This window comes from Falco rusticolus, chromosome 2 (genome assembly GCF_015220075.1).
Source record: "Falco rusticolus isolate bFalRus1 chromosome 2, bFalRus1.pri, whole genome shotgun sequence".
Lineage (NCBI taxonomy): Eukaryota > Metazoa > Chordata > Aves > Falconiformes > Falconidae > Falco > Falco rusticolus.
Genome location: NC_051188.1, coordinates 107333010 through 107359124, shown reverse-complemented (window position 1 = coordinate 107359124; position 26115 = coordinate 107333010). Strand labels below are relative to the sequence as shown.

General features: G+C 40.7%; 1 protein-coding gene across 3 annotated transcripts in view; it reads right to left on the bottom strand.

The window, feature by feature from the left end:
- Positions 1–25738, bottom strand: part of LOC119143519 (SAM domain-containing protein SAMSN-1-like) — a 98297-nt gene extending 72559 nt beyond the window's left edge. For 2 of the 3 annotated variants that reach the window (XM_037377857.1, XM_037377859.1), the window contains exons 1-4: positions 25610–25738; positions 10800–10937; positions 3015–3055; positions 570–607 (exon numbers count right to left, since the gene is read on the bottom strand). In XM_037377857.1, coding sequence (XP_037233754.1) covers positions 570–607; positions 3015–3055; positions 10800–10937; positions 25610–25633 — 241 coding nt within the window. In that variant the 5' untranslated portion in view covers positions 25634–25738. Of the gene's footprint in view, positions 1–569; positions 608–3014; positions 3056–10799; positions 10938–12244; positions 12312–25609 lie in introns of all 3 variants that reach the window. The other variant, XM_037377858.1, reaches the window with a different exon arrangement.
- Positions 25739–26115: the final 377 nt, after the last annotated feature.

Genomic DNA, 26115 nt, shown 5'->3' with positions numbered 1-26115 from the left:
AATAATAAAATGCTAATAGGAAACTCTCACTGAAAAAAATTAGGAATTTTTACTTTTTAAGAAACTGGTGATTATTTCCTCCATGGGATTTACAAAATAGGACCCATTGAATCACAAGTGTGGATAATAATATGCAGTGCCAGGACAGGCTGAAACAAAAACCCTGAATTTCTTCTTCAGTGAACTTGTCTGTGAAATCTGAATTAAAGTAGTTTAATATGGAAAAAAGCAGGGACCTGAATTTGTTTCGATCAGAGATATTTCAGTTTTTCATTGAAATGGTTAAATGAAACACTGGGCATGCTGGGTATTTCTCATACTGTCCCACAATAGGTTCTTGAAATCTCAATTTGTTTTCTATGTTTAGCTAGTTTGTTTTCAGTGTCTACCTACAAATGTTTCTGTGGAAAGCATGGGCAGGGGGAGGTAGAAAATATTGATAGCTTAACTGTATTTTTTCCTTTCCTTTACATTTGCTCCAATAGCTGTAAAGCAAATCAGACCCTTTAATTAAAGTTTACTCTGTGAGATTAGCAAGTATACAGTAAATGATTTAAGCAGTTACTAACCAAATGCTTCATTTTCAGACATGGACTTCTGGATGGATCTAAAAGAATTAAAAGAATTTACCATTAGCTGAAAGGCAGAATGAAAAACGAAAGCACATTTAATCAAATATGGATATTTTCAAACTAATTCTTCAAAGCAGGCCACAGGGATTTAGCTGTGCAATTCCCACTGGCATTAATTGGTGTTACTTGACTTTTCTCATTCACCCAATCATCTACTCCCACATGCCACGCAAAGCTCTGAAAGCTTCTGAGTTTTCATTCTGTAAAAATATGTTATTCAAGTTTTTTGGAATGAAGAATTCATGACTGAATCAGGGAACCCATCAGGAAGAATATAAGAGATACTTTTCTTTAGACATGATCTGAAGTATCCTGCAACTTCTAGAAATTATTTTCTGAGGTTTGGTGACATAATAATGGGTCAAACCAAAGAGCTACATATGAACGTACCACCTCCACAAACTTGGATGGCATTTGATTGCCCAAGTAAACCTTGAGCTTTTTGCACATTTGCATCAAGGAATAGTCCTAACTCATACTTCCGTCTGTGGTGATAGTTTATAGATGATGGCTTAAAGAATATATTAGCTTAACAGAAGAGAAAGAAATCTTTGAATCAACAAAGATATACCCTGTGAATTAATTTCATTTTGTCTATAAAAAACCCAATGGACAGTAACTTATGAGCTAGAGGATGAAGCCAGAAGATTGTACTAGACGAGACCAGAGACTCTGTAATCTGTGACAATGATCAGCAGAAAGGAAAGAGCACAAAAATTGAGATCCATCTCCCAGCTTCAGGCACGTAGATGCTGAAGGGTTTCCTGAGCAAGACGGTGCAACAGAACTATTGGTTTTTTAAGGATCTGGTCCGTAAGTACTAGTTCCTTTTGAAACCACTTGGTTTATTCTTTTTGCTTCCAGAGTTCCACAATTTAATTCTTACTGTCTAAGCAAGGCATACTTCTGTTTATTTTACTTCTGCTACTCTGTTTCAGTTGATACTTTCTTGTTGCCCCGCTGTAAGAAAAAGAGAATGATAATTCCTCATTCACTTTCTCCATATCTACAGAAAAGGCTAATGTGAAAATTTCTGCATTATCAGTGGAGGTATCATGCCAGGACAGTAATGGCTGGATACTCACAATGAAGTAATTTTCATTACAAAATCTTTTCATGTTCGGTAAAATTATTTTCATCCAGCTTATTCATTTTTTCTATTGATTAATCAAACTATCTAGACAACCCTTCTAAATTCTGATAATTCATTTAGAATAGGATTAGTTTTAGAATAGAATAGTTTTATTTGCATTGTAAGATTTGACACTATAGACTACTATTTCTATTCTTGGGGCAGACTGAATTCTGATTTAAGCAGGACACTCATAGGCAGCTAGGTGATTGCATGATGTTTGGTAGAGTTTGATAGGATGAACCTTGGGTGGGGCCTACACAGCAATTTGGCTTCCTTAAAAGTGTTAAGGAATGATGAGAAAACCGTGAATACCGGGTTTTAATTAATGCAATTTTGGGAGCATTTTTACAGGGCCCTCATCGGCCACAGATAATGAGGTCTCACAGATCTGAGTGCATATATCTCTGTGTTTGCAGTTGGTAAGTTACTAGTGTTTTTATCAGATGACCAGAAATGGGTTGAAACTGTTACTTAAGACAAAGGAGCTCTTGATTTTCTTTGAAATCTTTATATAATTTGATATTTCTCAGCAATAGACATAGATTACAATTGATGTTCTGAATGTAGTGGAACCCCAACTAAAAAAGAAGTCACAGCAGACAGATAAGTTCTGCCTCTATCATTCCACTAGGCAGGATTTTGTATTTCGTTTGAAGGGGACCACTTCAGTAATGTAATAGCCTTCAACCTGAAGCCAAAAAAGAATTTTCAAAATAAATTCCTCTGCATAGTAACATATATTAATCATTAGCCCAAACCATAGCATTGTGTCTTAATGAACGGATGCAAAGCATGCTGCTGTCACAAACATGCTTGATAAAATATAGTCTGACCTGCTTTATCTGAATAATTTGTCAAACTACATTTTTATTTGGATTAAAAACACAAACAAAAAAATCTTCAGGAGATTATCAGGTCAATGGTGCAAACATGCTATAAAATAGGTTACCACTTCAATCTTTCAGAAAAACAGACATATGGTTAAACCAAGCTGAGATTAACTGCATTTGATTTTCGCTGTCCTGGTTCTCATATTTTGGAAGAAAGCTTTATGTGTATGAAAAAGTCATGGCAAAAGAGCTTTAGTACTGCATTACAAGCTTGATACTTGCTTCCCAACTGCAACATTAATACATGTACTCTGTGAGAATTAAAGCAACATAGGCAAACACTAATAAAACAACAAGGATGAAAGGAACACACAAACATAGTGACACTGTGTAGACCTCGAACTGGTCTCAACTTACTTTCTTTTTTTGGTCACTGTGCTCTCAAAGTCAGGAAATTCCTTTTAAAAAGATAGAGAAAAGAAGTCTATGAAAATCCAAAATGTTTAATCCATACAAAATATTTTCCTCACTGGAAAGACACTGAATGATGTACTTTTGGTGTGTTTTCAATATCTACTAACATGTCCAGTCTTTCTTTTTCCAACAGCTGAAGCTGTGGAGGACAGTGCAACAGGGAGCATATGCAGTTATGTGTTTTGATTTTAGGAGGCTTCAATATCCATGGCTCCCAAGAAGCTGACAGCCATAATACCCCTGAAAAGACAGAGAACAAAATTCTTACCCCAAGAATGAATATCATATTTCTTTCATAGTATGATTCTTTTATATTTTATGAGTATAAAATAGTATCATAGAATCATTTAGATTGGAAAAGACCTTTGAGATCATAAAGTCCAACTGTCAGCCCAGGCCTGCCAAGCCCATCAGTAAACCATGTCCCTGAGCACATCTACGTGGTTTTTAAATACCTCCAGGGACGGTGATTCCACCACCTCCCTGGGCAGCCTGTTCCAATTCAGTGAAGAAATGTTTCCTAATATCCAAACTAAACTTCTCCTGGCATAACTTGAGGCTGTTTCCACTTGTTCCATCACTTGTTATCTGGGATAAGAGACCGACCCCCACCTGCCTACAGCCTCTTTTCAGGTAGTGGTAGGGAGCAATAAGGTCTCCACTGAGCATCCTCCTCTCCAGACTAAACCACCCCAGTTCCCTCAGCCGCTCCTCATAAGACTTGTGCTCCAGACAACCAGCTTCGTTGCCCCTGGACACGCTCCAGCACCTCAATGTCCCTCTTCTAGTGAGGGACCCAAAAGTGAGGTGCAGCCTCACCAGTGCTGAGTACAGAGGGACGATGACTTTTCTAGTCCTACTGGCCACACTGTTTCAGGCAAGCCAGGACGCTCTTGGCCTTCTTGGCCACCTAAGCATACTGCTGGCTCATGCCCAGCCGGCTGTCAACCAGCACCCCCAGGCCCTTTCCCACCAGGCAGCTTCCCAGCCACTCTGCCCCCAGCCTGTAGCCCTGCGTGGGGTTGCTGTGACCCCAGTGCGGGACCCGGCACTGAGCCTTGTTGAACCTCATACAACTGGCCTCAGCCCATTGGTCCAGCCTGTCCAGATCCCTCTGCAGAGCCTCCTGCCCTCCAGCAGATCAACACTCCCCAACAACTTGGTGTCATCTGCAGAGTTACTGAGAGTGCACTTCATCCCCTCATCCAGATGATCAATAAAGATATTAAACAGAATGAACAGGACTGACCCCAGTACTGAGCTCTGAGGAACATCATTTGTGACTGGGTGCCAGTTGGATGTAACTCCATTCACCACTGCTCTTCACACTCAGCCATCCAGCCAGCTTTATACCCAGCACAGAGTACACCCATCCAGGCCATGTCCAGACAGTTTCTCCATGAGAATGCTGTGGGACAGTGACAAAGGCTTTTCTAAGGTCAAGGTAGACAACATCCACAGCCTTTCCCTCATCCACTGGGTGGGTCGTCTTATCGTAGAAGCAAATCAGGTTCATCAAGCAGGACCTGCCTTTCATAAACCCATGCTGGCTGGGCCTGATCCCATGTGCCATGTGATGGTACTGAGGATGATCTGCTCCATAACCTTTCCTGGTAACAAGGTCAGGCTGACAGGCCTGTAGTTTCCCAGATCCTCCTTCCCACCCTTCTTTTAGATGGGTGCCACATTGGCTAACCTCTGGTCTGCTGGGACCTCTCTGGTTAGTCAGTAGTGTTGATAAATGATGAAGAGTGGCTTGGTGAGCTCCTCCATCAGCCCCCTTAGTACCCTCAGATGGACCCCATATGTTACAATGGGATGTGGCTTTCTGAGGGACACAGAAGGACAGACTGTAACCCCATTTCATGCAGAGGAAGGTGGAAGAGAGCAGGAAACTCTGCAAGTAAGCTTGAAAGTTGTGCAGGTTGGCCTGCAAAAGCTGTGAGGGGCACCAAATTGGAATCAAGCACTGGTCTGGAGGCAAGATCGCAAGGTCCCCAGTGTCCAGATGGTATGCACTCTGACAAGATGCAGGAAGGAAGAGAAGAGTTATGTGGTTGTTGAGAGTGAATAAAAGTGCGCCTCATTCTGCAAGCAATGCCAAAACAGCTCACTGCACCTTTGCTGTCACAGTTACCCAGGGACTTGAAGTTAATTTTAACTTTAAGAAAACCTGAGGATGTCATGCTAGGACAGAAAAGCTCTCTGATCCCTATACTATTTTGATATCTCCTGAGACAGAATATCAAAGCACTGTATCACTTTCATTTCTATTTCTTCCATCCTGGAAAGCAGAAACTGGGATAAAAATGTCCATGATGAATGCCACTTCAATCTGCTGTGCGACAAGAGACATTAAAAAACCCCCAACCATTCATTATTATATAAATATGAAAACTTCAGTGTATGGACCTATTTCTCATATTCTTATGTTTAATTTATTTCCTTTGTGTAATACTGTCACATTTGCATGGCTCTGACCACAGTAATTTAAAAATGTCATCCACGTTGCATGATGAAAATCCAAAACATGTACTACATAAACCGATGTAAGCGCATAATTGAGCATTTTATATTTTTCCCCTCCTCAGTAAAACCCATCATAGACTTTCAAGCTTCTTCAGGAGACTGCATTAAGAAAAGGCTGTTTTACTGCACTGAGGTTATTTTAGCTGAGTGTAGGAGGTCCTGTTAAGTACCTGAACATTTGTGAATGCTTATAATTGTATACAGCTTCTACAGATTTTTTTTTTTTTTTGCATGTGTAGAATTGTTCACAGATGCTGTGGGAAGATCAAAAGAGTATACAGAATTTATCATCTACTTTGCAATATTGCAAGCAATGTAATGTAAATTTCTTGCTGAAAAGAAATCAGCATTTTAGTCTTGGGAAAAATCTTTGCAAAAGCTCTAAAGAAATAACTACACGAGGTGCACAGGCACACAGAGAAGTTGGAAAATGCTGAAGAAGTGATTTAAAGGATTTTTTTGAAGGGGTAGTGTCAACATCTCATTAAAAAATATCAAATATTTGATTTCAAAGAGTCTTGTTAAAGGAAGCATTATGCATGGAGGTCAGAGACCAAAGGATATTGTAAGTTAGAGTCTGTATAAGACCCAGGGCTTTCTCTAAACCTCACTGTGGCCGTATACCTGGGAAGACTATTAATTTATGCCTTCACATGCCAAACACCTAGTGGAACATGAAACACAGAACTGTAGGTTTAATCTTCTGCTCTATGATTTGAAACCAGTGCTTCAGCATTAGTTTCTTAAAATCCAACAAAAGATGCATTTATGGCATCACGTTATACATTGGGGTGATATTCATGTGATCACTGGATATCATGGGATGCAGTGCCACAGTGAAATATGACAGTGGGTTTAAATGGCCATTTAAAAATGTCACCTTTTATCCAACACATCTCTTCTTGCTATGTCTGAGTCAGCTGGCCAAATCATGGTACAGGAATAAATGACTCTTGTTTGTACTTCTTTTTTTAATAATCTTTTCACTGTTGGACTACACTTAAAATCATACGTAACTTCAATCTGAAACTGGAAATTAAGCAGTTTTAAAAACATGTTTTATCTTAGAGTGTAAATTAAGGTTCACCTAGACTCTGCTCTCCACGTTCTCTGAAGTACATAATTATTTTATTTATGGGAACAATTCTTTCCTTCCCTATCCCAAATATGAACAATCTGTTTCCTAGAAACAAACTGCACACATGGAAAGTCAGCATTATGAAATTAGTAATAAAGTCCTTTCCTCCCAGCTTTTATCAAATAACTCTGAACTAAAGAATTGTATGAGTCCCTCTGGTGTTTACAAGCTAGTTTACTAGAGCTCCTGTGTCTGTTAAGACTTGCAAACAGGCAAATGATCATTTCAGATAACTTTACCCTCTTCTTTCCCTCACTGGAACCGAATGTCAGTTACAACGCTGCAGATGAAATCAGGTATCATGACTGATTGTGATTTTCCTGGTAATAACTTAGAACAACTGATAAATTACTTGGCACTTCTCTGATACACAGGCTAGTCAATCACATCACAGTCAGCAGTTGAAAAATATGTGGATCTCATGACGTTTGGTGATTGCAATCTGACAGGAAATATATGAAAATAGTTTTAATACTGAAGACTCTTCTTGAGCAGCTTAAGACAGCTCATGAGGTAGAAGAATGCAACACCAAGCTTCAAGAGGTAGAAATTCAGTTTCCCAGTTAATAGCATAGCTATAGGCAAAGAGTACACATATGATTCATTACATGCTGTTGGCTACCAACTGTTTCTGAGGAAAGTCCAATTCAGTTTTGCTATGCATAAGGTTCAGGAACAACTCCATAAATCTATGTTTGTCTTTCTGTATGAGAATATTACTGTTACTGAAGCTGATCAACTGGAAAAGTAACCAAAAAGTTAACAGGCCAGTTCCCTGAGAGGATTAAAATCAAAAGGCATGTGTGTATAACGGGCACAAGACACTACCACAGGAAGCTGGGGTGGGAACATTCCAGGCAAAACATTTCATATACTAAACAGGTCTTCTAAGTTATGTGAGGGAGAAGAACAGTGTACGTGAGAGAAAGATTATTCTTCCTCCAGGCTGTGCCATTTGGGCAGATACTTGGCCAGGGCTAAAAATAATCATGGTTCAAAAAGGTGCCCAAATTGTATGTTCACTGAATTATGTCATGCACAGCTTCAGTGACCACCGTACCGTGTATATCCCACGTCTCCAGCAGAATGTCACAGCCTAGCTATGATTCGGACAAGTCACAACAAACAAGACAACTGCAAGAAAATAACTACCTTGCTGCAGTAGAAGGATAAACCTCCTCTAGCCCTAGCCTCCCCTTTTTAAGCTGAGGGGAGCAGACCTCGAACACCTGCCCTATTGATTTCTGAAGATGTATAGAAAAAAAGGAAGGCGGCAAAGCCTTCTAAGGAGGAAATGTGCAGTACCAGGCTGCTCCACCCTCAGGGGATTTAGCAGCTCTGTGGAATCTGCATGGCCGTGGTTCAGCCAACCACTTAAACATACACTGGAGCCCATACCTACTTAGCGGTGCACTTAAGTATGTGCATTACTGAATAATGACAGATGGCTAAATCAGGGCCTGAGGGAGCCAATAATGTTCTGAATTTATCATGCTGTGGGGGCCGCCCTGCAGCCTGGAACCAAGTGACGGAATTAAAAATGGGAGAGAAGTACAAATGGGCTCAGTTAATAAGCTTAACAGCTTCATCCAAGGTGTAGGTCTAATAACTCACATGCTAGAAATAGCAGATAAGATTACACATAGTCCTTTGGCCTTAGCGATATTTTTCCATAGGTCTTACTGCCGACATGTCATCACTAATCTTGTTTTCCATTTCTAGAGCGTATTTTATAAATAATCATGTTGATTCTACAGCCAGCACAGTGACACAGCATCCAGCCGTTATTTTTAGTTAAATGCTCAGCTGAATATTCTCTCAAAACAGAACAAAATAAAACCCACCACCAGTCTTAGGAAGCTTCTTGTTAATAGCTAGTGAGCTAACAGTTTGCTTACCCATTTAACATTGCTTTTATTGATGGTGAAATTTAAACTTAGTGATGAATAAATGTGCCATCGCTAAAATATCCCCTTCAGGAAAACAGAAATGTATGATAAGAGGTAGCAGAAACCAAAGTGCTGGATTATTCTATTCACTGCTGTATATGTGTCTTCACGGACTATGCATTGCCATACCATGAAAACAGCACTGAGCAATGTGAAAACTATTTTGCTACAATTTGTTTAGATTAACACAGAGGATTTTCCGGTCCAACAGTAGTAGCAGATCTGCTTCTCTATGTTGGCTCAATGAAAATGAAGTTCTGTATTGGATTGGTTGATTACTTTTATTTAGCAAAAAAAATTATGAAACCTAACTCTATACTAATAAAACGAAGAGCCTAAAGTAATGCTGTCAAATGAGAAAACCGAACAAAACAAGAACAAGCAAGAAACAAAAAGCCTGACCTAAAATATCACTGCAGTTTTAATTCTTAGTCTTACACATCATGAAAATCATAGCATATGTCTTTACCATATCTTGATAAGATAAAGGATAATTTCTAGTAGTTAACTATTTCAAAGTATATTAGGACATCACATGTCACACACTGGGTACAAACCAAAAACCAAATCTGATTTCAATTTTAATTTTACTTCTAAATACTGTTCCTATTAGATGAACACCCATTGGACAGGGAAATATTAGTGTCGTTCTCATTAACTACAGAGTTGGTTTGTAGTCACAGCAAAGGGGAAAAGATTGAATAGTTGTAGGAGCTGAACTATAATGTCCACCTTTGTTAGTAGAACGGCATGTTTCAATAGAGTTGTGTAACACAGCCCTAGCCAAATAGCTAGAGCTTCACACAACTGAAATACTACAGGCTTGCTAGGATCAGGTTACAAGTGATATTTCACAGCCATGATTAAACACACTTAGTTGGAACAGTGTAGAGGTGGCTCATTCTTACAGTAACAAGGTCACAACCTGATAACGGGGAGAAACCTGTCACACAGGAGAGCATCTCCTACCTACTGCAGTAAAATGTTAATGTAGGCATATTTCAGAGCCCAGGCTTATAGATCTGTGCTGATGCTATGACGAATCATCTTGAGATCTCTGCCCTGTTATGCTCTCAAAACCAGGACCACTATATAAAGCACCGAGGTGATTATCTGGAAGAGAGGGGCATGCACAGAGTTGGTTGCAGCAGAAGGGCCTGAGAAAAACAGGCTATTTCCATTCCTTTAGGAATTCAACAAGTGCATGCCACAATTCCCCAGCCATTCTCCTATCCCACCAGCTCTTGCACTTTCCTCACACAAGTCCTGTGTGCAAACCTGCTTTGTGATACTGCAACACCATAGGTCCAGCAGTCTCATAGGCACACAGCACCTAACCTGGAGCGCACACGGGTAAAGCTTGGCATAATTTCTGAAGGGAGGACAGTCTTTCTTCTTTGAATAATGAACCTCCTGTTTTCTTTTTAATCCTTCACCAGGCTGCATCATATGTTGCTATAGATAGAGATAGTAATTATAAATGAAGGAGCATAGTAAAGTAGAGAACAGAGATTATGAAATGAAAAAGATTATGAAATTTAATATACTATGTTAAAGTATTGTCAAAGCCTCAATGATATATTATACCAATAACATACCAATAATAAAGGATTAAGTAGGGAAATATTATTTAGGAAGAAAAAAAACCCAGAAGACAATCTCCTTCATGTTTGCCTAATGAGGTCTTGTAAAATGTAAAGGTTATTCCAGAAGCCATGAGTTACAAAATTCATAAAACTCATACTAGAAATGCTTTTTTTTTTAATTATTATTAATGAAAGGAACAACCAGAGACACCAACAGTATATCCTGTAGAGACAAACTCAACTAATATCTGTTCCTAACATTTTCATATGCTATGACTTGCAAAGAGAAATTCCCTTGTACAGTGGGGCTGCACTAACCTCACTTTGCTACTAGCTGTATAGGAACTCATGACCTGTTTTTCAAGGGCGCCTGTTAGGACTGGACAGAAATCAGGTCATTTGCTACAGAGATGAGATTTGAACAGTGGCTTTAAAAAGCCTAAACAGTTCAAACTGGCAGTTAAACCAGCTGAACACACATGTGCCTTCAAAATATGATGCAACTTTGCAATTAACTTTTACTTACCAAAGACATAGACCTATCAGGTGGTCCACAGTTTACGTGCACGCTCACTGGAGTGCTAGCCCGGATGTCAATAGGAGTTGTATCCTTGGGTTCTTGATGTTCTGGGACAGGCTCATACAAGCTGTCCATTGAGCCCTCCTAAAACATATTTAAACAGCTTTTGAAAGATGAACACTTGTAAACACATTAAAATAATAGCAATTAAAAAAGCAAGTAGTTGTGATTTACGAAATAGAGAGTGATTTTGCTCCCCTGTCTTTTGAAATAATTTATTGACTTCTTTCTTTAAAAAGCATATAGAAACGGATTATAGTAAGTACTCAAATGCTAGAGTTCACAGTATCGTGTCTTTGATTCCATAGCTTGGCAGGGGTAAAGCTGAGGGTACAGGAAAAATGAACGTTATCTTCTCAGAAGGAGTAAAATCACATGTATATCTCCACCTGAACACTATGTGAAAATTCCTGTAAAAACTATGAAAACTATAAACAATTAAAATTTCTATATAAACTATAAAAATGTTTTATAGTTAGTACTTCTTTATGAGAAAAATGTTAATTTGATGCAGAAAAGTAACCCTATTCTCTGGAAATAAACAGAAACAATTCTGCCAGCTCCCAGAATTTGAGCCATGATTTAGGCTCTCAAAATTATGAGAATGGCTAGAATTAAAAATAAATTCCATTTGTATTCAAATTTTTTAACTCATGTTATAATGCACATGTAAGAGGGTTCTTTTTCTCCAACCACCAAGAATATAAACATTTTAACAGAAACTAAGATTTTCACATTTATCCCACTGTTCCAAGAGCCAGGATTACATATACATACCACCATTCCATAATTCAGGAGTTAAATGAAAGCAGATGGCAAAACTAAACATGCTCTATCTAATGATCCTAGAGTTTAGCTGTTGCCACTTTGATCTGCACCGAACATTTTCCCAATGAATTTTGATTACTGATTTTAACTGCATTAATTAAGGAATAAATCAAATTTATAGCAGTGTGACATACAGCTTAGCAACACCATTGAAATTAACATGGTATATTATTATTTAAAAGCATTTGTTCCTCTAGTAGAGAACATAAACACAGATGTATATTTGAAGTTATATTGTTAATACGTAAAGATTTACAGGCAATATTATTGAAACAGCAGCTCAAAGCCATGACTAATTTTTTCAGCCACAGTGTTTACGTATGGACCTTTATTTGCTTCAGTCTACTAGAGTCTTCATAAGCCAAGATAAATATTGTGGGAGAAATATTACAAACCGAACCTCCTGAAAATGCTCATGTTATATAGTGGTGTTTATTCTAGGAACTAATGAGTTAATGCTTCCTGGGAAAGTGGTGCATGGCTTATGAAGCACACTACACATGGCTTGTGCTCCTAACAGACAACTGCGCCTGTCTATTCATAAGAACGGTGTTTTTTCTTACTGTAACTATGTTGCCATGTAGCAATGATGGTTCAGGCTCCCAGTCTGAAGTTGTTGATTGAGCATTTCTAGACAAAAATGATGAGTATAAAACCTTATTACATACTTCTGTGATTCCACAATGTAAAATGTAACCATATATTTCTCCCCAGATTGGGAATAGTAGAGGACTTTGGTGAAGAGAGTATTTAATTAAGAGATGGAAGCATAAAAGAGAGCTCATGTTAAAGAGAGGGCATGAGAAAGAGAAAGAGGGAAAAGAGAGGGTGAGGAAGAATGAAAGGAGGGAGAAGGGGGAGAGTAAGAAAAGAGAAAAAGAAAACAGAAAGAGATCAATAAAAATATGTAAAAGGAGATAAGGGGGGAGGGAAGAGCAAGAGTAAGAGAGGGAAAAGAGATAAGGAGAGAGAAGAGGAGAGAAGCAACAAGAAAGCATATGGGTGAGCATGTGAGAATGGGTGCTCGGGAAGGTAAAGAGGGAGAGGGTGAGAAAGGTCATACAAGAAAGAAAGTTCATGTGAAAAAGGTGGAGTTCAAGGGAGTGAGAAAGGACAGGTGTGTAAGAAAAGCAAGTATGCAGAAAAAGAGCAAGTGCATGTGAAAGAGAGGGAGGACATGAGAAATAGGAAGCATGTGAATAGTAATGAGGGCATGGGAAAGAGAATGCATGAAGGAAGTGGAGCACATGAGAAGGCATGAGGGCACACGAGAAAGAACACAAGAAAACCTGAGTGCACAAGGAAGAATAAGCGCACAGAAGAGTGGGTGAAGAAGAGAAAGAAAGACAAGATAGGAAGGAAGAGAGAGAGACTGTGTGAAAGCAAGTGAGAGTGAGAAAGGGCAAGAAAGAGAGCATGAAAAAGATACTAAGTAAGAAAGAGAAAGCTTGCCTGAGGAAGAATGAGCATAAGGGCATAGGAAAGGGTGTGAGTGCATAAGGAAGCATGTGAGTGTGTGAGATGGGGAAGAAGTGCATGGGAAATAGCAAGTGCATGTGAGGAAGAACCAGGGAATGAGAAAGAGTGAGGGCACCAAAAAGAGCAAGGGCACAGAAAGAGTGAGGGTGTGAGAAAGGGAGGGCACTCAAGAAAGAGAATGCACAGAAAGAGTGTGAGCACAGACAAGAAAGTGAGCAAGAGGTCAAAGGCATGAGAAAGAATGAGTACATGTGTGCAGGAGTATGTGAGAAAGACCACACTAGGAAGAGGGAAATAAGGCATAAGAAGGAGAATGTGTGGGAAGGTGTGAGAAAGAGAAGGCATGAAGAAGAAAGTAAGCATGAGGGCATGGGAAAGACCAAGTGCATGGTTGCAGGAAAGGCCACAAGGTTGCCAGGAGTGCAAAGTTGTGAAAGAGAAAGTGAAGGTGCAACAAAGAGACCAGGCATGAGAAAGAGAACTAGGGCATGAGAAAAGGAGTGGACATGAGAAAGAGTGTACCGATACCCAGAAAGAGCAAATATGCAAGGGAATGTCAGCATGAATTATAAAAGAGTGTGAGCAGGACAGAAAGAGAGGGAAAGAGAGAGGGTGAGAGACAAGGAGCAAGAAAGCAAGAAAGAGCAAAAGCTAAATAAAACAAGAAAGGGTGAGAGAGAAAGAGGGAAGGCAAGACCGAGAGAGAGAGAAAGAACATGTGAGAAAGAGTGCTAAAGAAGAGGGGAGAGAAAGAGTGCATGAGAAAGATACCCCCATGTGAGAAACCGTGAGTGTGAGGGCATGGGAAGGGGTGGGCACAAGAGAGGAAGGCATGAGGGTGAGATAGAGCACAAGGGTGGGATAAAGCACATAAGCATGTGAGAGTGTGGTGGCATGAGAAAAGGTAAGCATGTGCAAGGAAGAATGAGGGTGCGAGAAAGAGAGGGGGCACAAAAGAAGCAAGGCCACGAGAAAGGAGAGCACTCCAGAAAGGGAATGTGCAACAAATAAAGAGGGAGACAGCACAGGCGAGGGGGGCGCAGGAGAAGGGGGCAGAAAGATGGAGTGAAAAAGCAAGGATGAGGGTGTGAAAAGGATCAAGCACAAGGTTGTGAGAAGGGGTGTGAGGGCACAAGAATGTGAGAGTGTGAGAAAAATCAGGAGCATAAGAAAAGGAGAGTGCATGAGAAAGTATGCCTGCATGCAAGAAAAGGTGAGCATATGAGAAAGTACATGAGAGAGAATGAAAAAGCAGATACCACTGAAAACGAGAGCAAGCACACATGAGAGGGAACACTCACAAAACAGACTACTCATGTGAGAAGGAGCAAGCGTGAGGGCACAGGAAAGGGTGTGAGCAAGGAAGGGTAGGCTTGAGGGCCAGAAAGCATGACAGTACAAGAAAACAAGCATACAGGGAACAACAGTGTGAGAAAGGCAAGGGCATGAGAAAGGGAAAGTGGTTGAGAAAGGAAGTGTGCAAAATAGTGCAAGCGTGTGTAAGCAAGGGTGCAAGAAAGTGCATATGTGAGAGAATGACAAGAGTCAAGAAAAAGGGAGGAAGAGAGAGAATGTGAGAGAAAGTGTGCTGGGAAAAGATGGCATGCAAAAGAAAAAGCAGACACAAGGAAGCAAGCATGAGGGCATGAGAAAAATGGTGTGCGAGGGTGCAAGAAAGGGTGTGAGGTCACAAGAAAGGCATGATTGTGTCAGAAAGGAAAAACTGCTAGAAGAAAAGATGTGATGGTCAGAGAAAAAGAGCAGGCCCAGCAAAGTAAATGTGAGTGAGAGAGTGCCCATGAGAGAAAAACAGGGGAATCCGAGAATGGAAGAACAAGAGAGGGAGGGTAAGAATGAGAGCAAGGGGAAGAGTGGGAGAGATCATGAGACCGTTTAGAAAGGGGGAGAGAGATGACATGAGAGGTGCAGAGAGTATATGTGAGAAAGAGATGGTACGTGAAAGAGATTACACAAGAAAAAGAAAGTGTGTGTAAGAAAGTGAGCATGTGGGAACGAGAAACAGTGATGTGAGAAAAGGGATGGGGTCATGAGAATGGGGGGGAAGGTGCAAGAGAGTGCAAGGCCACAAGACAGATTGGGTATGAGAAAGGGAGTGAGCATGAGAAAGAACAAGATAACTTGTGAGAAAGAGCATGCATGTGAGAAACATGTATGCAAGGTAGAAAGTGAATGCTTGTGATAAAGAGCTCTCGAGAAAGAGGGAGAAAAAGTGCAAGAAAGTAAGTATGAGGGCACGAGAATGAATGACCATGAAGTCTCAAGAAAAGGAACAAGGGCATGAGAAAGGGCATGGGGTGCAACAAAGAAAGTGAGATGATGAGAAGAAGAGCAAGTGTGTGAAAGAGCAAGACCATGTGTAAGAAAGAGCAGGCACAGTAAGATGTGGCTACGAGGGCACAGGAAAAAGACTTAACATGTGAGAAAGAACAAGTGTGCAAGAAAGAGTTTGAGTGTGTGAGAAAGATGTCAAGAAAGAGATAGCATCTGAAAGAGAGTCAAGAATGAGGAAGAACAAAAGGGAAGAGGAAGAAAGAGGGAGAGGGAGAACAGGGTGGGGAGATAAAGCTCAAAAAGAGATTGAAAGGCTCCACCAGAAAACAAGAGAGAGAGTATAGCAGGAGAGAAGGCATGCATGAGAAAATGAGTGTGAGAGCATAAGAACAAGGATAAGGTTGAGAGAAAGGGTGTGAGGTCACAAGAAAGGGGATAAGGTCATGAGAATGGGGCTTGTCAGAAAAGGAGTAAGGATGTGAAAAAAAAGAACAGATTGAGAGAAAGGGAGCAAGCACAGGAAGCAGCATTATCAGCTGAGAGACTGAGCAAGTGCATGAAAGAGAGAGAGACACTCCAAGAATGAAAGCTCTAAAGAAAGAGAGAGCTAGAGCTTGCATGAGAAAGAGTCGGCATGAGAAAGGATGGGTGTGATAGCACAGGAGAAAGAGCCAGCACACAAGAAATAAGGGAGAGCAAGCATGCAAGGAAGAGCAAGCTTGCTAGAACGGGGAAGAAAAAAAAATAAAAAAAATAAAAGGGGGGCTCAAGAAATGGACTTAAAGAACGACTACATTAAAGCGTGCTAGTGCTAGAGATGGGGAGACAAAGCGGGAAACAACAAGGGAGAAAATAATATGAAGAGAGGGAAAGAAAGAGAAGGATGAAGTGAGAAGAGGGTGAAGAGGGAGAGAAGGTGTAAGAGACAGAAAGAGGAGGGGAGCACGGCAGAAAATGAGGGCGTATGAATGTGAGAGGCAGGGATTGTGAGGGAGACAGAGTGCACTAGCAAGACACAGTGTTTAGGAAATAAGTGGTGTGAGAAAGAAAACAAGCACAAACGCAAAAGAAAGCAAGAGCAATTTTGCAAGAAAGGGTGCAAGTTCATGAGAAAGAGAGTAACATTACAGGAATGGGGGCATGGCCATGAGAAAGGGTATAAGAGAATGAAAAGGGGTGCCTTGGTGCAAGAAAGAGCCCGGAATAAGACAGCAAGCAAGCAAGGAAAAGCATGATGTGTGATAAAGAGCCAGTGCACATGAGAAAGTGCATGTGTGCATGTGAGAAAGCGATAGCGAGTTAGAGAGAGGGACAACTCATGGAACAGAAAGAGACGAAAAAAGAGGAGTATAGAGAGGAGGAGACAAGGATATAGCAAATTAAAGAGAAAGGGGGGGAAGAGAAAGAAGGAGTGAGATGGAGAAAGAGAGAACTCAAGAAAGAGGGAGTGTGTGCAAGAAGCCGGGAGACTGCGAAAAGGAGAGAGAACATGCACATAAAAAGAGTGAGTGCAAGGGCACGAGAAAGAGAGTGGGGTTGCAAGGAAGGGCATGAAGGTGCAAGATAAGGTGTGAGGAAGAGCATGGATGTGAGAAAGAGCGTGGCCACAAAAAAGAATATGATCACTTGCAAGAAAAAGCAAGGATGCACCCAGAAGAAAGATAAAGAGGGAGAGAGGGAGAAAGGGATAGAGTGAGAGACCATGCAAGAAGGGGTGGGGGGTGGGGGAGCAAGAAACAGGGAAAGAGGTGGCACAAGAGAGAAAGTGCATGTGAGAAAGCTAGTGTGAGGTGTGAGTAAGAAAGAGCAAACCTCAGTTTGGTGAGAAATGGCACAACGGCTTGTATCAGCACTAGTAGTGGCCAGCAGGACACACAGCCCCTGTGCTGGTTTTGGCTGGGGTAGAGTTAATTTCCTTCATAGCTAGTATGGGCTATGCTTTGGATTTGTGGTGAAAACAGTGTCGATAATACAGAAAAGTTTTTGTTATTCCTGAGTAGTGCTTACACAGAGGCTCTTCACCCCACCCCACCAACAAGTAGGCTTGAGGTGCACAAGGACTTGGGACGGGACACAGCTGGGACAGCTGACCCCAGCTGACCCAATGGATATTCCACACCGCATGATGTCATGCTCAGCATATAAGGCTGTGAGGAGGAGGGCAGAGGGGCGCGTTCAGAGTTGCTTGTAACTGCTGTGTGTGATGGAGCCCTGCTTTCCTGGAGATGGCTGAACACCTGCCTGCCCATGGGAAGTGGAGAATGAATACCTTGTTTTGCCGTGCTTGTGTGTGTGGCTTTTCCTTTACTTATTAATCTGCCTTTAGCTCAACCCACAAGTTTTCACACTTTTACTCTTGTGATTCTCTCCCTCATCCCACTGGGGTGGGGAAGTGAGAGGGTGGCTGGGTGGTGTTTAGCTGCCAGCTGGGGTTAAACAGCAACGACCCCTGTACTCATCACTGAGAGGCTGCACCTTGAATGCTGGGTTCCGTTTTAGGCCCCTCACTACAAGAAAGACATTGAGGTGCTGGAGCATGTCCAGAGAGTAACAAAGCTCATGAAGGGTCTAGAGATCAAGTCTTACGAGGAGCAGCTGAGGGAACTGAGGTTGTTTTGTCTGGAGAGGAGGAGGCTCCTGGGGACCTTTTTGCTCTCTACAACTACCTGAAAGGAGGCTGTAGGCAGGTGGGGGTCGGTCTCTTCTCCCAGAACACTAGCAACAGGATGACAGGAAACTGCCTCAAGTTACCAGCAGAGGTTTAGATTGGATATTAGGGGAAAAAATCTTCACCAAAAGGGCTATCAAGCATTGGAACAGGCTGCCCAGGGAGGTGGTGGAATCACCAACCCTGGAGGTGTTTGGAAGATACGTAGACGTGGCATCTAGAGACATGGTTTAATGGTGGACTTGGCAGTGTTAGGTTTACAGTTGTATTCAATAATTTTGAGGGTCTTTTCCAACCTAAATTATTCTTTGATTCTCCAAAATAGTGCACAATCAAGAGAAAGGGCATGAGGGCATGAGAATAAGCATGCATGACAAAAAACGAGCATGCACAAGAAAGAATGCACATGACAGGAAAAGGGAAAAGGAGAGAGAGGAGTAACACAGAGAAAGAGGGAAAAGGGATAAAACAGGAGGAAGAAATGGAGAGAGAGAGAGAATAGACTGAGCATGAAAGTAGGGAAAAGGGTGGATACAAAAGAAAACAGGGAAAAGTGTGCAATATTTATGAATATGTGAGAAAATGCAAGTGCAGAAAAGAGAGTAAGCACATGAGAAAGCAAGAGAATGAGAAGGTGAGAGCACTTGAGAAAGGGAGTGCACAAGAAAGCATGAGTGTATAGAGGAAAGGGAACACACAAGGAAGAGAGTGAGGGTGTTAGCAAGTAAGAAAAGGAAGGAGGGGGTGACCAAGGAAGAGAGAGTGAAAGCATGCATGAGAGGTGAAAAAAAAGGAACAATGCAAGAAATAATGTGTACCTGAGAAAGCAAGCATGAAGTTGTGAGAAAGACTGAATGTTAGGTTGCAAGAAAGGATGTCAGGTTGTTAGGGTGCGAGCTTGTGAGAAAGGATATGAGGTTGCATGAAAAGGCAGTGTTATGAGAAAGGGTGTGAGGCTGCAAGAAAAATTGTGAAGATGTAAGAAAAAGAGTGTGCTCAAGGATGTGAGAGTGGGGGTGTGTGTGGGGTGTATGCAGAGACAGAGATATCTAAAGGGTGAGAAAGCACCTGTTCAAGAAAAGATGAGAGCTCATACGATTAAAGAGAGAGTACTGGAAAAGAGATTGCATGAAGAGAGAGGTGACATGAAAAATTGCGTGCAAGGGCATGAGTAAGTCACAAAAAAGGGAACAAGGTTGTAAGAAATGGGGTGGGGACATGAGAAAGGGCATAAGAAAGGGAGTAAGGGTGCAAGAAAGAGTAACTGAGAAAAAGTAAGCACATGAGAGTGCATGTGAGAATGAGAGACAGTGAGAGCAACAGCAAGGAAGAACTAGATAGAGAAAGAGCAAAGGGAGGAGACAGAACTTTTAAGAAAGCATTCCGGAAGAGGGGAGAGAGACAGGGTGTGGGGAAAATACAGAGTTGGTACAAGAGAAGTGAGAGAGCACCAAGAAAAGCTCATGCAAGAATCCAACCAGAGGTATGTCAGAAAGAGCACAGGGTCACAAGAAAGGGCATGAAGTTGTGAAGACAGCAAGGGCACAAGACATGGAACAGGTGCACCAGCATGTGAGAAGGAGTGAGCATGTGCATGAGAGAAAGGATGGTTGAAAGACAGATGGAAGAAGGCAAAGAAGGAGGGCAGAGGGAAGGTAGGGGGGAAGCGGGAGAGAAAAAGAGGAAGAGAAGGGGAAAGACAGCATGTGAATAGGAGTGCGCAGGAAGGAAAAGCATGGGAGGAGAAAAAGAAAACGTGTAATAAAGTGATGGTGTGATAGAGTGAGAACAGTCACAAGAAAGTATGCAAAGTAACAGGAAAGAGGTGTGAGAAAACACAGGCATCAGAAAGGTGCAAGAAGGGGAGCAGAAAAAGCAAATTCATGTTAAAGAATGCATAGACGGTGAAAGAGAAAGGGCAGGCATGCAAGGGAGATAGATAAAGCACATGTGAGAAAGAGCGGGTGTGAAGGTGCAAGAGACAGTGGGCAGGAGAAAGGGCATGGGTGCACAAAGGCATGAGCGCGTGAGAGCAAGCATGTGCAACAAAGTATGCGAGAAAGAGCTAAAGCATGAGAAAGGCAAATTGTGTGTGAGAAAGGGAGAGGAAGAGTGAGGGATAGAGTGCAAGAGAAAGACTGAGAAGGGTCATAAGAAACAGCATGTAAGAAAACATGCCAGAGAGAGTGCCACCAAAAGGGAACATGGGAATGAGAGCCTGGGCAATACAAAGAGCAAGCACAAGGGCACAAGAAAGGTGGGCTCCAGAAAAGGCAAAGGTGTGGGAAAGAGTGAGGGAACAGGAAAGAGTGCATGAGAGAGCAGGCTCAAGTAAGAGCAGGCATAAGAAAGAGTGAGTGCACATGAGAGGTGCAGAAGAGGACGGTCAAAAGTGAGTAAGGGAGTGCAAGAAAGGAAGTGTGCTCAAGAAAGCACAAAAAAGTGAGAAACAGAGCACCCAACAAAGAAAAAGCACACCTTCACTTTATGAAATAGTTTTATTTGATGACTGGTTTTATACTTTGTAGGCATATATATCGCTTGAAGGAGGGAAATATTGAAGGAAATAACTCCTTCAGGGCAACCCAAAGTATTTAAATGAAAATGAATTATTCTTGCTTCTTTTTTGTTGTTGTTGTTGTTGTTGTTGTTGTTGTTGTTGTTTTGTTAGGTTTCTTTTTATACCAAAAAAGGCAATTTCAGTAGTTTTCCATTTCACACATCAACTCTTTAGTAGTCCTGAGCACACTAAACATCACAGAGCAATATAAGAGACAGCAGAAGAAAACTAAATCCTGGAGTAGTTAGTACATTTCCTTTCTCCTACATGGGATGAGAAAGCCTTTTGAAGCCCTTTGCACCAGAAGAGAAAAGATCCTAGTTCAGATCTAGAAGGAACTAATTGTAGCTCTTTTCTTTGCATATTATTATCATGGCATGAGAGACTATATCGATCATAAGGCAGAGAGAGGAGCATTTAGTAATGCAGTCAGGTCATTCTCCAGCTCAGCATTTAAATGTGAACTCTGGTGTATGATGGGATGATAGCAATCCAGCTAAAATAAACAAGGAGTATATGAAGATTATTACATGGGAAGTACTACAAAGCTCAACCTCTTAGATCTTTTCTACTAACACTACACTTTAGATGATGGTCTTTCCACATTCAGGTAATCATTCTTTGTTAAAACACGTGGTTTTAGGTCAGATCTATTTCTAAGTAACATCACTTCCCAATAGCCATAGCAGCATTAGCATCTTTCCATTTACTCTATGGTTTCTTTAACATTTGGAAGCTTCATCTAATTAATAATTTATCTACTACACTGCTTTTATTAATACTTATTTTCTCTGCATCTTGCATGATAGAAACATTAGTTTTTAGTGCCAGAGGCTGTTTCAGTTTATAACATTAGATGTAATACATTTTACATTGTACTGTCAGCACATCTTTAAATGAGCTCTAAAAATAAAATATATAACTAGTTCAATGACTGGAAGTCACTAAGGCGATTAGACTTTCACTTGGTACTTTAAGTTTTACTAGCAAAAGTGGTGTTTAGCAAGCTACCATATGGAAGAAAAATAGGCAAATGCAAGGGATCTTATTTGGCTTAAACCCTAAGATCAGTGGTCAATTTGAATAACTAATCTGAGTGACCCCATGATTAGGAGTGCTGTGTCCTTTCCCTACTGCCCTTCTTACACAGGTCTCTGATAAACAAGATGCTGGCACTTAAGTGTCTGAAATTGTTCCCTGTCTTCATTAGTTCCATTACTAATGCCACTGCTCACTGCCAAAGAAGGTAGGACCTAGTCTTTAAGTATTTCCTTGTGTGAAGTCTTTCGTGCCCCTCACATCCTTCTTACAGAAACTTTACTGAAATTCAGTTTTTCTTTGCAACAGAAATATATGTGGTTGCATCAATCTTAGTAAATAAAGAAGAATGAACCAGAGCACTGTAATGTGATCATCTGCACTAGTGCCCCCTGCCAGAACAGTCCCTGGCCCACACTTGTCTGAAGTCAACTAACAGACATCCAAACAGCTCCTTGGCACAGTTGTTAAAACACCATCAAAACTGTACTTGACAGGCAGGTTGCATGCAGTTGCCTTGGTTTGGAGGGTTTGCTAGAACAGACTCAGGTGCTTGTGTGCCAAGGAGGCTCAATGCCTGGACATGTTCCTGGATGTGTGTGCGTTTTTAATGGGAGTCTCTGTAGAGAAATGTGTGAAAAGTCTGTTATTTGGGCTGAGTGTACAACCATGGTCAAAGATGGCCCCATCTAAGGAGACACTTCTGCTTCCAGGAGTAAATGCTACAAGACAAGCAAAAGTATACCCTGCCAGACAAGAGAATAACTCAGGACAGGATCAACTGGTAGTGTTCCAGGTGAATTGTTGCTAACCCTCAATACTGGAGAGTTGATTCAGGAAAATAATCTAAGGAAAATATTCTACCTTAACTAAAGAACTTCATGCTCAATAATATCTATTTCTCAGATTTGTGGGATGTTGCTATTTATTAGGCAGCGTATCAAAACAGATGGTTTGGCAACATAATTTCTTGCAATGCATACAGAAGCTGTGCTTGATCTGGGTACCTCTCCATATATTGTCCATAATACAAACAGTATTGTTTTTATTTAATTGTCTGACATGCTAAGCACCATAAGATGGAAAAGACACAGCAAATTCAGAGTCTAAGGTTGAAATTTTAATGTAATTTGTCTGCAAAAGAAGGGACATTTATCCTTTTGATCATTTTGTAAATGGAAAAGGGACACAAGGGTTTGAAGGCAAATCTAATTTGCCTGCAAATCCCTTGAGACCAAGGCAAAAAAATGCGTCTGATGCAAAATTAATCTCAGTTGAGAAGCCAAACCATTCTGATGTCAACTCAGGACACAAAGTGCTGCTGAGGAAACACCCCATGCTGGAGCACTCACACGAGGAGATCAAAGGGCTCTCAGGCGGCAACAGGTTGCAGGAATCTCTGTCTGCCTCCCTGGGAAAAGCAGAGTCTAGTCCAGACTCCAAAGCCCTTACAACCATCTTGCGACTCATATCTTCAGCCTCCATGTCACCACTTGCTAGACTGGCCCATAATATTGTGTCTGTCATGCCAAAAATATGCCTTTTATGGACACGTATGGAAGCAAACCCACAGAGAGTCAAATCTGACAGCAGAAACTGATGTTCCTTTAACGACCACAGTGTGCCACCACTTTGGATCAGCCAGAAGTCTGGTTCTACTCTGTTTTTAAAGAGAATATCCTTGTAATTCCCTCAAGTTGTAGTTTACTTCAACTGCAATACTCCATAGGGTTGAAAACTGTTGTCTGAACTATAAAATAACATAATTTGAAAATATATGTACACACACACGTACACACAAACATACACTCATTACAGCCTGAAATCTTGTCAGTCAGTCTACGTGAGGAACATACTTCCATGAGAATACTATTTTTTGGGGCAGCTTTTTTTATTCTGTCTGCCAATAGTCTAAACTCTTCGTTGGTTTCAGGTTTAGCAGTTACTCTAGAAGTGCAGTTGATGTAAATCAGCAGCGATTTCATCAGTGACTATTCACATCTACAAAGGAACTGGCTCCTCTAGTGTCTTTAAAAGTTGTCTTTAAACCCTAATTATTTTATTGCTGTGCATTACTTCTGAATTGACTCTCTTGAAGAGAAAAATATCCTTATATTGATACTTCAACCATTTTGTTGCTAGCCTTTTCACAGTCACAGGACAACAGAGTGAAAGTACCTAGGGTACATACTTGGATCACTAGCTCATTTCCAAGCTAGACAATCTGATTACAGAAAGCAACTGCACTGTGTCACATCCATAGAGAGGGCTGCACAGGGCTCTGCATTTTATGAAATGCTTTAGTGACCTATGAATTATCTTTAGATCTTGATAACTTGTGAGGTGTTTTGCTAGGTGCTCAAAAGATTACCAAAGCCAACAGAATGGCTCCCACGGAAAGCTTGTAAAGAACAGAGGTTATCTTCTTAGCAACAATCTTTAAACAGAACTAATTATTTCATTACAGAAACTATCATGGCACTAGCTTTCACTTGTCTGCACCATCCATTATTACTGCAGCCATTATCTCTCTCACAGAAACTCCAGCTGCTGCATACCTGGCTTAACAGAGAAACTGTAACTTGACCGACTGCCACCCACACAATCTACCTCATGTTTTGTTCAAATGCTGATTTCTCAACTGATACAAGGCTCAACACCTTTTTGAAAAGCAAACTACATACATGGAAAGCAAGAAGCTGCCCCGATGGAACAATGAAATACTGGTAGACCTGTTCTTTCCCAAAGAATTTCAGAAATCAGTATTTTCAAGCTGTTACCGATTGTACCAGAAAGTTATAGTTAACTTAGAAGAAATACACATGTATTGACATGAAACTACGATCAAAAGTGTCGTTGAATTCTCAGGGATTTTTTTGGGGTTTTTTTTTTTTTGTGAGTGACCCTTGTCACAGAATCCTAAAATACCGCTGCATTTTACTCTAAGTACTCCAAAGCAGCTTTTAATCCTTGTGATCTCAAGAACACCAGTACTCTGCACTAAGATAGCATTAGCAATCAGGAACAACAGTTTACACAAAGCAGCTCCCTTATTTGAATTTGTGTCAGTGCAGTTTGAATAATGGTTTTTATTGTTCTTTCTAAACATATGGGGAAGATATACTAAACATCTGGACAAAAGATGAAAAACGGGCTGACAGATCTACTGTGCTGTGTAAATACAGCAAATACACTCATCTAATTACCGTTACTAATACTGAGCATTGGCATTGGCAGATGGTTAAGCTTTGAAAACAGAAAGAGTTTCAGTGGATTTCCTATCCTGATAAACCTGTTCGTTCTGACCAGTTGCCTTGGGGCAAGGGAAGTGAGTGAGGGGGAAGGAGAGAAAGTGAAAAAAACACTGAAGAGGGTCTTAAATCAGTTCCTCTGCCTGTGAGTAAATATTGCCATATGAGTGGGCTAGCCCTGATGACTATATATTCATTCTTGGCTAAGAGAAAACTAATGCTTCAAAGTTTTAGCAGTTCTCTTACACTACTTAAGGAAAACAGATACTATTATCTCAAAAAAATGAGCTTAAAGCAATTTATAGCATACATATATTTAGTAATTATAACATATACATGAGTCATTTTACTGTGCTCGGGTCAAATGCCTCATGTTTAAATCTGCATGTTTTTGTAATAGTCACAGATAGTACACAGTATATGCTTTTTGCTTAATCTTATTTTCACTGAATCATATTTTGCCATGTACAATTTCTCATACATAAACTCTTTTGTCTATGCTAGAAAGACTCACTGTTGCTACACAACCTTGCACAGTTTGAGATATAACACCTTGATTTTTTTTCATCCAAACACACCCACCAGTTCAGTTTATCAACTCAGCAACCCACTAAATAAAAACATATGTGTGTACACTTACCAGAGAAAAACAGAATAGATTCATGTTGGTATTGTGATCCCCTCCAGCACCCCAAAATTCTGCTCCACAAACTCCTGCCGCACAATGCAGCTCCTCCTTGCTCTCCCAGCTGTTTGTACATTTCTCCCTGGAGATTACTGCAAGATAAAATCCCTGCAATAATCCATTGGATTCAAAGCCCATTATCAAATGAGACAGGCTTCCCCAGGACAGTACAAACTGTTTTCTGAATTAAAGAGCAATGTTTACCAACAAAACAAAAACATGGTCTGAATGATTATGATGGACTCAGGAAATGCTCTCTTACAGGCTGTTTTTTCTAATTCGTTTATTAACTAATAGAAATAATTAATTTTTTTTCTACCTAAAGCCACAGGAACATATAGCTAACTCCAAGGCAAATATTCTCAGTTTACTCAGGTTATCAAAAGACACACAGAAATTCTTGGAAAATGCTGATTTTCTATACAGATGAAGTAATTTAGAAAATTCAGTAATTATTGTTG